The 12,761-nt window shown below is 40.7% G+C and overlaps 1 protein-coding gene across 4 annotated transcripts in view; it reads right to left on the bottom strand.

Annotated features, from left to right (window-relative positions):
• The window catches only part of arhgap10 (Rho GTPase activating protein 10), a 247,780-nt gene that overhangs the window by 106,226 nt on the left and 128,793 nt on the right, over positions 1-12,761 (bottom strand). For all 4 annotated transcript variants that reach the window (XM_086011545.1, XM_086011527.1, XM_086011535.1 and 1 more), the window contains one exon: positions 1,245-1,355. In XM_086011545.1, coding sequence (XP_085867671.1) covers positions 1,245-1,355 — 111 coding nt within the window. The remainder of the gene's footprint in view (positions 1-1,244; positions 1,356-12,761) is intronic.

Below are 12,761 nucleotides of genomic sequence, written 5' to 3'. Positions count from 1 at the left end.
TTACATGCTAGGTTTGGGAAAACTTAGGGTGAAAGGCAAAGACAAACCTTAACCATGAGCTGTAATACTGAGCAAAAATTGTACTTGTTCTCAAAACCGCAGTTGAACGATAAGTTTTTAAAAAGGGAAATAAGTCTCACTGCATGGTCACATCCAGTAAAGACTACAAAAGAAGATATCCATACATCGATCAGCATTTCCAGTTACCCAGTACAGTGTTTAGGTTTTAAAACACCTAGTTAGAGGCAGCCTTGAAACAGACATTTCTCTTAGCATGGGGAGTTCTAGGTCAAGAATCTACCTTGGTTAGTTGTACAGGTATCCTGGCCATCAGGTAGAACTCACCATTTTTACAACCACAGCCCAGGACTGATCCAATCAATATTTAATGGGAGTTGGTTTGTCAATTTCCTGTTTCTCCATGTCCCTTTGAAAGCTACACATCAAAATCTATAGCAAAACTACACTCCCCATTCTGCAATAGCCTTGCTCAATATCTGATTTAAATATTCGGTTGTCTGGTTCTTTAATCTTCCTGATACCGGCTCCAATGTTTGAAGAAGGAAACTGTTGAAGAGGCAAAAATAATAAAGAGGTAAGAAAGAGGTGAGGGGGAGATGAAAAGTTTAAGGGGAGAAAAAGGAAAAGGAGGAGAAACAAAAATGGAGAAGAAAGGAATGCAGGGACGAGATAGAGAAGCAGAATTGGAGAAAAGAGAATAAAAGTGGAGGAGAGAAAGAGACTGCATGTGTGAGAATGAAATAGAGGTGAAGGAGGAAAGGGATTTTTTTGTTGTTGCAAGTCTACAACCATCAGGAGCCTAGTTCGAGGGGCTGAGTGGGTTTTGGCAGGACATGGCCCAAAAAAAGTTGTGAACCACCAAGAAAGATAATCTTGTTAAAACATATCAAAAATAACAATTGGTTTCAGTCAGCCTTGAATGAAGGCAGGTCAGTGGGTAAGGCTCATCGCCTTCACCATCACTTTGTTAGTAGCTGCAATTGTGCATCATTCAGTTCAGTAAAATGGAATCCCGTTTAGATCACAAATTGAAATTATAATCAAACCAAAATGAAGTGCCACACTGAAGGTGGCCCATGTCGACAGATTTAGGGAACAGGAAAAGGTTACTACGCTATCAATTTCAGTGCAAACTCTTATGAATATGTGGATAGTAACTTCATGGGTGAAAAAAAGTAGAAAAATAATTTAAGTTTTTCTCTAAATTTGACTGTTTTACTTACAGGCTCCACAAACTCAAACTTCTTGCGCTCTTGAATTTCTTGCACCTTACACACATACTCCAGTGATAGTTCATAGTAGTGTTGCCGAATCTGCTCTAGTTGACTATCCGCCTAAATAGGACATGAAGATATTTTGAGATTTTATTTTAATGGAATTTAAATCTTTTTTCAATATCACAAATATTCGTTCAAACTGGAAATGCCTCTAGCTATACTTCCAAGTTCTGTATGATAGTTCATTAAAAAATGGTATTAATGAACTGAGTTGAAAATTTTCAAAAGGAATAATACTTATTCAGTAATTCAGAAACAATTAGGAACATAGGAAAAGGCCACTGCGGCCCATCTGATTGGTCGCAATGCCTCAAATGTATTCCACGATATGCATCATACCTTTCTATAATGAAATTTTTCACTGGATACTTATACAATCTACTCCTGAATTTATTGATGCAATCAACCCCCACTGCCTCCTTTGGCAGTCTATTCCATATCTTCATCACCCAATAGTTAAATCTAAACTATGTTTTCACTCTTCCTTTTCTAAGTTTCAGACCATGCGCTCTTGTCGTAAAATCTGTGGCTAGTTAAACATTTTCACGTTTGTCTTATCTATACTATTAATAATCCAGAATATTTCAATAAGACCACTCCTGAAACTTCACTTCTCCAGTGGAAATATTCCCAGCTTTTGCAGCCACTCATAACTCAAGGTGACTACTCCCAGCTATCAATTTAGTTGTCCTCTTTTAAATATTCGCCAGTGCCTGGATGGCTTTCTCATAATACGCTGATCAAAAAAGTGTACGTACTACCCTATTGGGAGGAGGCACACTAGTGCTCTGTACAAACTTAATCATTGCCCGATATTTGTGCTCTGTCCCTCTGACTATATAGCCCAAGATGATTCAAAATATTAATCATATATATAGAATGTATTTGTAGATCACTTAATTTGGCACTGTTAACAATAAGCAACAATCACCTTCCCACTACATCGCACTAGGATCTTAGACACATAAACTAGAACTAGCAGATTTTAATCTATGCTCCTTAGCATTGCTAAAACCTGACATAATAAAACTCACTACGCACTTGGTTCGTGTATAAAGCAAGGCTTTAATCAACTTGTTTCAAAACATGGAGGTCTAGTTGTACTTCACTAGTTCCTGTCTTACAAAATGTCCCTGGGCAAGCTGGGCCCACGCCCGAGTATTTATACTCCTTGGACAGCGCCACCAGCTGGCCGTCCAGTGTTATTTCATGAGTCGTTTCTTCATGATGATGAGATTTATAACAAAACCATTCTACAATTTGGAATTGAAAAGAATTCTACCACAAACTCACAACCTGTCAAGGGTGTTTTCAGTAACACAAAGGATCAAGAGAACGAACTCCCATTTTTTAGTTTTCCAATCCTCATGTTCCCTCAAATGGGATTCAATACATGCGGCATTAATATTCATATGCTCCAAGGGTGTTTGTTTGCTAGTTATGCAACTTCATCATGGATACTTTCCAAAATCCTTCAATCATTGTGCACTTACTTGTATTTATTATTATTATGGAACCTCTAGTGTCCAAATTGAGCGATTTGAAAAATTAATCCAAAGCAGCCAGTTCAACTTTGGAATTCAATTAGCATGATCGTTCTGTGACTAACTGAACAAATGTTTTATTTCCCCTTCATTCACACAACTACAGATGGCTCACCATAGAAGATGTAAAAAGCTGCCCCGCAAACGGATAAGCCCAACCTGAAAGAGTGGTAATGTTTCCAGGCATCTGCTAAACATGTTAAACCATCAATACCACATCCATTTCAATATTTTAGCATTAATCAGAATATCATTCTGTATAAATTATATAGGTGTCAGCTGTTGCTCAGTGGGTAGCACTCTCACCTGAGTTCAAGTCTCACTCCAGAGACTTGAGCACAGAATCTAGGCCGACATTCCAGTGCAGTACTGAGGAGTGCTGCACTGTCGGGTGCGCCGTCTTTTGGTCTGCTCTTTCAGGTAGACGTAAAAGATCCCATGGCACTATTTCGAAGAAGAACAGGGGACTTCACCCCAGTGTCCTGGCCAATATTTAACCCACAACCAACATCACTAAAATAGATGAACTGGTCATTAACACATTGCTGTTTGTGAGACCTTTCTGTGCACAAATTGGCTTGTCACCTTTCCTACATTACAACAGGGGCTGGACTTCAAAAGTTCTTAATTGGCTGTAAAACACTTTGGGGTATCCTGAAGTTGTGAAAGGCGCTAAATAAATGCAAGTTATTTCTTTATTTAAAGATATTGATCAACAATGGATGGTTTGACAGGTTAGCTTTACTGCAAAGCCTACATGCAACTTTCACGTGTAGTTTATTCAATCAGAGCAAAGAAATTTTAGATAGCGTCTAAGCCTTCATTTCCCTGACTCAAGTTGTTCCTACAGATGTAAGTAATACTTTAAAACATTTACAACTGTCAATTTGAATTGTTGCAACTATAGAAAATGATATACAACAAACTATACAAGTTAATTCAATCTTGCTTTGGTTTAAGGGTTACCCAGTTACAACAGACACAGGAATACCTGGAATGTGTGTATTTAATTAATTAATTATGTGGCCACAAAAATCATACAAAGGTTACAATGACACACATGTGCTGCCATCTTTATAGCAAAGTACCCACTAATCCCACAAATAAAATGCTCACTAAAATTAAATTATCGATTAGATAGCAGCTTCGGCTAGTGGATGTGATCTCAATTTTTTGGTGGGTGGCAGGGAGACATTTGAAAAATATTTAAAGATGGAATCTGAAAAGGAAAGTTAAAAATTGTTGATACCAATTTCTTTGTTTTGTGTCAACAATTTGTTGATTGGATAGTTTTGGTATACATAACAAATGTCAATGACATTATCACAGGAATCATTTGAACATGTTACTGAAGCAGACAAGATGAGAGAACAAATTAACAACCCATAATCTAAAGCACTTCTAAATCAACAGTGTTTTGATTTTACCTCAGTAACTTGTACTTTCCCATGATGTCATCAGCATTCATTGTTTAAACTAAAACATTCTTCAAACAAAACAACAGAACCTTCAAATTAGTCACAGTTCTTTGAAACTGTTTAATTTTAAAATTTTAAGCTGTTGGTACTGTATTTTTCATAGGTATGACTGCCCCAGCACTGATCGCTATGCTTTTGGTTACCTAGGCCCCACGCTCTGGAATTCCACCACCCTCCTCCCCGCCCCCCCCCCACCACCCCTTTGCCTCTCCACCTCCCTCTCCTGCTTTAAGACCCTCCTTAAAACCCATTTCTTTGCCCAAGCTTTTGGCCACCCCTCATATCTCTTCCTCTGCCTCAGAATCCACTTTTTTCCCTATGTTTCTGTGAAGTGCCATGCGACATTTTTCTACATTAAAGGCACTACATAAATGCAAGTTGTTGTTGGCCCTTGAGCCATTTTAAAGTCAAATCATATTTTACTGTGGTACCAAAATAAGAGGTCCTGAAATTGAAGTTAGTTTTTTTTTGCTAAGTGATTAAAATAGTAATTGAGGAAAATTGTTGCATTTTCACCAGAGATAAAAATCAGGGCTAATTTTTGTTGACAACTACAGCTAAAATAGGACTAAAATTCAAGCTAAGATCAAAACTAAAATTATTTCTAGGACTAAAACACCAATCAATAATATACAACATTTGTAACTAATGCTGGAAATTAAAACAAGCAAACAAAGTCTGTGGCCTTCTGAGATGCGAGAGAAGTGAAACAACAATGACAGATTCTGACTTTTTTTAAAAATTAACACTAGACTGAAAATGACAAAAAAAAATTTAAGACTAAAACTTGACTAAAGGTTGGGAACAATGATTGAACTAAAATTAGAACTAAATTCCTGGTTAAAACAGCAATTAAAAAAAGACAACATCAAAATAGACGAACAAATTATTTCTATGATTAAAACAGCACTAAAATACATCATGCTTGAAACTGTAAATTCTACAGCGTCACAATTTAGTCATGGTTGAGCCATTTGCATGTTTACATTTCAAAGTACCCCAAATCCTAGCTTTGAGGTAACAAGGACAATGGGGCAGACAGATACTCAAGCAAAACATACAAAGTTTTCTGCAGTATACTTCTACATTACAACAGTGACTACACGTCAAAAGTACTTCACTGGCTGTAAAGCGCTTTGGGACATCCAGAGGTCGTGAAACACGCTATGTAAATACAAGTCCTTTTTATTAATATGTAGCCAGGATATAACTAAACACCAAGCATTTCCTATTTTATAGTGAACAACCACCTATAATAAACTTATGTCTACAATCCAATTACTCAACACCATGTTATCATTTCATAGACAGCCACCAATCGCATTGCATCTCTGGAGATCTTCCTTCCCTCCCACCCCCACCTCTGCCTTCAATCTCCCCTAACCCCACAGTATTTCCACCTCCTCACCAAAATATACAAAAAGGGCTGTCCAAGAAGACCGATGAGTTCAGCGGAATAGGAACAAACAAATAATTTCCTCTTAGCCACTCTTATCTATTTTTCCCGCTCATTCGCATCCATGACTCTTCTGATGCACTCTGCCACTTTAATTATTTTGGATTCTCCAGGCCCCATCATCAACGTTTCACCATGGACATACAATTTATCTACACCTTATCCCTCACCAGGACTGTCTTCGGGTCCTTGGCTTCTTCCTTAAAATAGTATTCAAACCAACCCCTGTCCACTACCACTCTCCTCCTTCTGGCCGAAGTTGCTCCCAATAAAAGGTGTCATTATAGGAGCCCACAGGAATCCCACAAATTTTTCAGAATATGTGGAACACTCTTGTTCCAAACCTAGTCAAATCCCTCCCTGCCCTCTACTGCAGTTACATTGGTGCAGCTTCCTGTTCTCACTCTGATCAGAAGAATTTCAATGACTATGCTTCCGGTTTCCACGCTTCACCTTCGCACTGCCCATCTCTGATTGTTCTTTACCCTTACTGGACACCTCTCTTCATCTCTGGTGATGGGCTTTCCACTGACATCTATTACAAGCCTCATGTTACCAACAATTACTTGAGTTATGCTTCTTTCCATCCTACTTCCTGTAAAGTTTCCATCCTACTTCCTGTAAAGTTTCCATCCCTTTCTCCCAGTCTCTCACTCGTATTTGTTCTGGTAACTCTACTTCCCACATCAGAGCTTCGAAAATGTTCCTCCTTTTTCCTCAGCTGAGGTTTCTCCTCCAGAGTGTTCCACAGGACATTTGACTGTGCCCACCCCATTTCCCAGGGCTCGACTCTTACCCTCTCCTCTCAACAGCAGGCATCATCTTCCACCTCACCAGCTTTCATATTCACAAGATCATCCAACATCTGCAGCACCTACAATATGATCCCAGGACCAAACACATTCGGTAGCTAAGGCACAGCTGCCAATGGTGGGGTGAAGGGAGGGGGATGCACAGGAGACCAGAGTGGGAGGAACAGAGAGGTGGGTGGGGGGGTGGTGGTGGGGAGCTAAGTGGAGGAGGAGGTGGAGACCATCACTGCTGGCAATGATGGTCTTGGTGATCTGGTCCCACATCATTTTTTCTGGAGGGCCTCCTGGCCCCTGTGGATAGAGGACCTCTCTTGCAGTGTTAACCCCCTGCACAAAGCTGGACTGCTGCATGCGAGACCCTGGGTGCCCCTTCCCTGGCTTGCTGAGCCATTTGTGTTAGTGCTGAAGCATTTTTCTCATTTTTTGAGGTGATTAAGGGAATTCAGCTTTAAGAGCTGAAGACTTCCATTTGGGAATTCTTTTTAAATGGTAATTCTTTTTACGGCGGTAAGGACTGAAAATTACATTTTTTACTTCATTTTTATGAGTTAAGAAGGCATTGCCCTCTTAATGTCCCACAATGCCTACTGAACTCCTTTGCCTCGCTTCCAGAGGCTGTTGGAAGATGGAACGTCGCTTCTGGACACCAACTTCGCTACTGATGCCTGCATGAACGCCACCAGAATGGCATTACATGGTAGTTTAGCGCTGCACTGCTAATGTTTAGTCCCCAATGCAAATTTTTCTCTACTACCAGCGCGACCATTTTCGGCAGCCGTTAACCCGAGGCCGCTGTGGCCACCTTTTGTGACGACCACAAATTTCTAGGTCTATGGCTTCAGTGATCCCAATGTTTAGCTGGAGGAAATTGCAGCTCATCTACAACTGGATATCAGACGAGCAATCTGATAACACAACCAGTGGAGAGGTCGAGACATGTGTTGAAGAGGTAAAGCCAGATAGCATCAGTATATATGTGGAAGTTGACCCCATACTTGCAGATGATGTTGCCAAGGGCAGCATGCAGATGAGGAAGAGGATGGGGCCAAAGATAGATCCTTGGATGAATTCAGCAGCAAAAGTGCAAGAGTGTGTAGAGAAGCCATTGCTGGAGATACTCTGGCTGCAGTTGGATAAGTATAAGTGGAACCTCTGGGATGAGAGGGTTGTCATACGAGGAGAGCTTGAGTAGAATAAACCTATATTCTCTGGAGTTTAGAAGAATGAGAGGTGATTATAGAATCATAGAATAGTACAGTACAGAGGGAGGCCATTCGGCCCATTGAGTCTGCACTGGCTCTTTTGAAGAGCAGTCCAGTTAGTCCAACTCCCCTGCTCTTACCCCGTATCCCTGGAATTGTTTCTTCAAGTATTTATCCAATTCCCTTTTGAAAGCTACTATTGAGATCTCATTGAAACGTATAAAATTCTTAGAGGGTTTGACAGGGTAGATGCTGGAAGGCCATTTCCCCTCGCTAGAGAGTCTAGAACTAGGGGTCATTGTATGAGGGTAAGAGGTCGGCCATTTAGGACCGAGATGAGGAGAAATTTCTTCACTCAGAGGATTGTGAATCTTTGGACCTCTTCACTGGAGGACTGTGGATGGTCAGTCGTTGAGTACATTCAAGGATGAGATCGATATGTTCTTATGTTCAATTGAGGGTAGTTCCACTGAGCCAGACAGTGTAGGCGAAGCGTTAGAGAGGGGTGGTGTGATCAACCGTGTCAAAGGCTGCAGAGAGGTCATAGAATCATAGAAATTTACAGCACAGAAGGAGGCCATTCGACCCATCGGGCCAGATTTTCAGGGTGCCGTGAGGCGGGCTTTTAGGCGTGCAAAAATCCCGAATTCGGGGGTCCCAATGCGGGGCGGGTACCCGCCTCCACGTAAGATTCAAGGGAGGCGGGTACCCGCCCCGCATTGGGACCCGCCGACCCGAGGCGGGAAGGGATTAGTGCCAATTAACTGCCTGTTAACAGGTAGTTAACAGGCAGTTTTTAGCCTAATCCCTATTTTGAGGGGGTGTCTGTGGGATTCCTTGCAGGTTACGGCACTTCAAGTCCATATCCAAGTACTTTTTAAATGTGATGAAGGTTTCTGCCTCTACCATCCTTTCAGGCAGTGAATTCCAGACCCCCACCATACTCTGGGTGAAAAAAGTTCTCCTGAACTCCCCTCTAATCCTTCTACCCATTACTTTAAATCCATACCCCCTGGTTATTGACTTCTCTGCTAAGGGAAATAGGTCCTTCCTATCCTCTCTATTTAGGCCTCTCATAATTTTATACAGCTCAATCAAGTCTCCCCTCAGCCTCCTCTATTCTAAGGAAAACCACCCCAGCCTATCCAATCTTTCCTCATAGCTAAAATTCTCCTGTCCTGGCAACATCCTCGTAAATCTGTATCCCCGCTAGTGCAATCACATCTTTCCTGTAATGTGGTGACCAGAACTCTACACAGTACTCTAGCTGTGGCCTAACTAGTGCTTTATACAGTTCAAGCAAAACCTCCCTGCTCTTATATTCTATGCCTCGGCTAATAAAGGAAAGTAGCCCGTATGCCTTCTTAACCACCTTATCTACCCGTCCTGCTGCCTTCAGGGATCTGTGGACATGCACTCCAAGGTCCCTCTGTTCCTCTACGTTGCTCAGTATCCTTCAAGGAGGGATAATACACCACAATCACATGATGTCATTTGTGATTTTGGTTAGGGCCATTTCAATGCTGAGAAAGGGGTAGAAATCTCATTGGAACAGTTCAAACAGCAAGTTTTGGGAAAGATAGGCACCATTTTCTTTATCCTCCATTTGCATAACAGTGGGGGATGTTTGTGATGTTTGGGGGATGGATGGGGGTCTGTCGGTGACTGGGGGAGGTGTGGCAGGTTGATGTTTAGGGTGAAGTCTGTTAGTTTTCTCTCTCAGGACTGATGAACCCACTGTTTTATTACCATTGTATGTTTTAATTTCAGACTTGCTACAGTTGTAGCTTGCCTTCCCCCCACCAGCTCCCACTTTCTTCATTCTTTTCTCCTTTCTTTGTGTGGCCATCTCCAAGCTCTTTTCACCCCTTTTAGATCATCTAAGTTTGTATTAAACAGTTTGCAGATCATTCAATTCATTAACTCCCTCTTTGTGATTGGTATATCTTATTGGTTCTTTCGCCCTCACTTGGCCCCTTTTTTCTGAAACTTTACTAAAATGCCTAATTATCGCATATTCTTCAGTTCTGAAGAAGAGTACACATCTGAAACATCATAACCTATCTTTTCTCAACAGATGTCGACTGACTTCAGTATTTCTAGCATTACCTGTTTTTATTTCAAATTACCAGCATTTCAGTTTTTTCTTATTATTTATTCTTCAACTTTACCCTTGAACACTGCACTTTACCTGTATAACAAACTCAAATAATTGACAATGTTTTTACATTTTTTTCACCATGTGTTCCAGGTTACACTGGCCAATGAAATTTCAGAGTTAATCATCAGTTTCTCATATGCATGTACAATTTTCAAGGCAATATATTTAGGCATTTGAGGATTATTAATCACCTTAATAGATTCTCACCCGAGTAAATAATATTGTGTAATCCTTCGTGCCAAATTACATAGAAGTACAGAATTATTCCCTTCATCTGTGCTGAAGAAGTTGGGCTACATATACTTCTTTCTCATCGACTGTTTGGTAGAGTGAAAATAACCAAATTATAAAAAGGAAAATTCATTACACTGGGGCAGAATGACTTCAAAGCAAGTACAATACACTAAATAACAATCTCATTGCTGGCTTGTAAGTGAGTCAAGATGTAATGAATTTTCTTTAACAAAACTTTAAGTTAACTGAACTATTTCCATTTTCAAAACACGCAGCACAGGGTTTGATGGGGAGATTGCTTAAATATATATATTTTTTGCACATTCTATAATAAGACCAAAGTAAATGAAATACAAAAAAGCCATTCTGACCATAGCACCCAACAGACCATGTATAATTTGCACTACTATGGACTGTTCCAAAATCATCTAATCTCTTGAGGGATATGAAACTACAGCTCTGAAATGTTTTCTTGTCCCTACAACCCAAACACATCAATCTGATTATGGAACCAAGAAGGCGATTCCAGAATATACAATTTTCAAAAATCAGAATGTATGCCCCACCATGTCAAACGCTTTACAAATATCAAGAGAAAGGAACCTCCACACACACACCCACACACCATTTTTCCTTGAGGGAAAGGTGGTCAAAGGCAGAAAAGTATTCGGTCTACAAATTCAAGCAAAATCAATACAATGCAGTGGTAGAAACCAGATCGCCTTCCTTTGGCAGGTTGTTGTGCATCACAGCAATAACGGGAACATTGGTCTGCTTTAAGATAACAGCACTGTGACTGCATTTTCATTCCTTATCCTTATGGGGTCATCTCTAACACCGCAGGACAAATACTCAAAGTTTTCTCACAGCTATACCGGCCTTTTTTTCATAGCACAGTGAAATAACCTTGAAACCAGTGACCTCAGGGACTAGAAATATATTTCAAGCAACACATGAATGCCAAGAAAAACAAAACCAATGTTAAAATTAATTGGGCAAATAGAATTTCAACCATGTCCCATTTCCTTTACAGCTAAACATTCTGCCAAGATTTTGTATGTTTGTATAAAAACATTACTAGTTAGTAACCAGCTGGACTAAGACAGACCTTAGGGAGCACTGCATCACATTGCATCTCGAGTTATGGATGGAGCTTTAGTGGACAGATTACAATGTGTGCCGTCCACTCGTGTCCTGATGTAAGCATAAGTTGATGGTAATTTCAGGGGTGTCGAACCTTTTGGAGCAGGGAAGCAGATCCACATAACACAACAACACAGCCACTTCATGACTAAAAATCCAAGCCCTCCCTCCTAAAAATCCACATCCAATGTGCATTAAAGATTTAACCACCCTCTCCCCTCACACAAAGGCTGTACCCGACTTATGTTTTTGACTTTCCTGGCCTATTTGTGCTCTGCTCTTCTACTCCCTGGCCTGGTCCACCATTGTCCGATATATTCTGCAATTTGCAACAGACAATTCTGAAAGGGTGTGAAGTGCAGTGCCACTCATTTGAACCCTGCACCATAATCCTCTGTGACTGAATGTTGCCAAGATCTGCAGGCCCACATATGGTGCAATGTGCTGTCCTTTTTCCTCTATCAGCAGTGACAATGACTGCCTTGCCCCCGTCAAGCTGTGTCTGCCCGAATCTTGGAAGCCTCTCTTACATTGCTTGGAGTCCACAGGTGCTGTGCAGATAAAATGCGACAGGCGACATGCTCAACTCTAGATTGTTTGCAGCCTCTTACTCTATGGCTGACTAGTTATGCAGAAGACTGGAGGCCTGATTTCAGGATTAGACGGATGTAGGTTTTGTATAGTCTGCAGAGATTTCTGGGGGTGACACCATACTTCTTTCTACAGAGGATTTGCACAGGTGACTGTTGTGCACTTTCAACCTGTTAAAACTTCTCAGGCCCAGCAGCTTCCTCATTGATACATTTGGACATTTGGACCAATGCAGAAGCAGCATTTCAGAACCAATGAGTAATAACTTTTTCTAATCCATCAGGCCCAAGAAATGTAAACTGCTCAGCCAAGCAGACAAGAGCTTCCAATATCAATACTAAGCAGGCAAAGCCAACCGTGGGACAATCCAAATAGCTTGCAAGCCACATACAGCATACCTCATACACCACCTGCTGCAGACTGTCAATGTAAAATATCAAGTTTAATGTGGAATTTTTATAATGGTCTACCAAATATAAACCATTACAAGGCAACTAGAGCACAGTAATACAACAGAGGTCAGTTTGAAGCTGGTGCTTGTTTAGCGTGATTCTAATTTGGTAGTGCTGAGTTATACTGATACCACTGCAAGACACTGGCCAGAAAAATGGAGAAACCATGTGCAGAGCTCTGCTCATCTACATTCAAAACCTGGTTACATTTTCATGATATCTGATAGCATAAGTGGCTTTTTGCGATCAAAAAGGTGAAAAGTGCAATTTAAACGTTCCCATGCAGTTGTATGGCCGCTGGTGCAATGCTAAAATGGTGCAAGAATATCTCCTCAAGATGTCTATATTTTATTTGGGTGACTTCACACTTTTGAGACAAAGCCTAAAGCA

The sequence above is a fragment of the Somniosus microcephalus genome, chromosome 2 (assembly GCF_052327205.1).
Source record: "Somniosus microcephalus isolate GS21.2 chromosome 2, FLI_Smic_1.0, whole genome shotgun sequence".
Lineage (NCBI taxonomy): Eukaryota > Metazoa > Chordata > Chondrichthyes > Squaliformes > Somniosidae > Somniosus > Somniosus microcephalus.
This window is presented reverse-complemented; position numbering and strand designations above follow the sequence as displayed.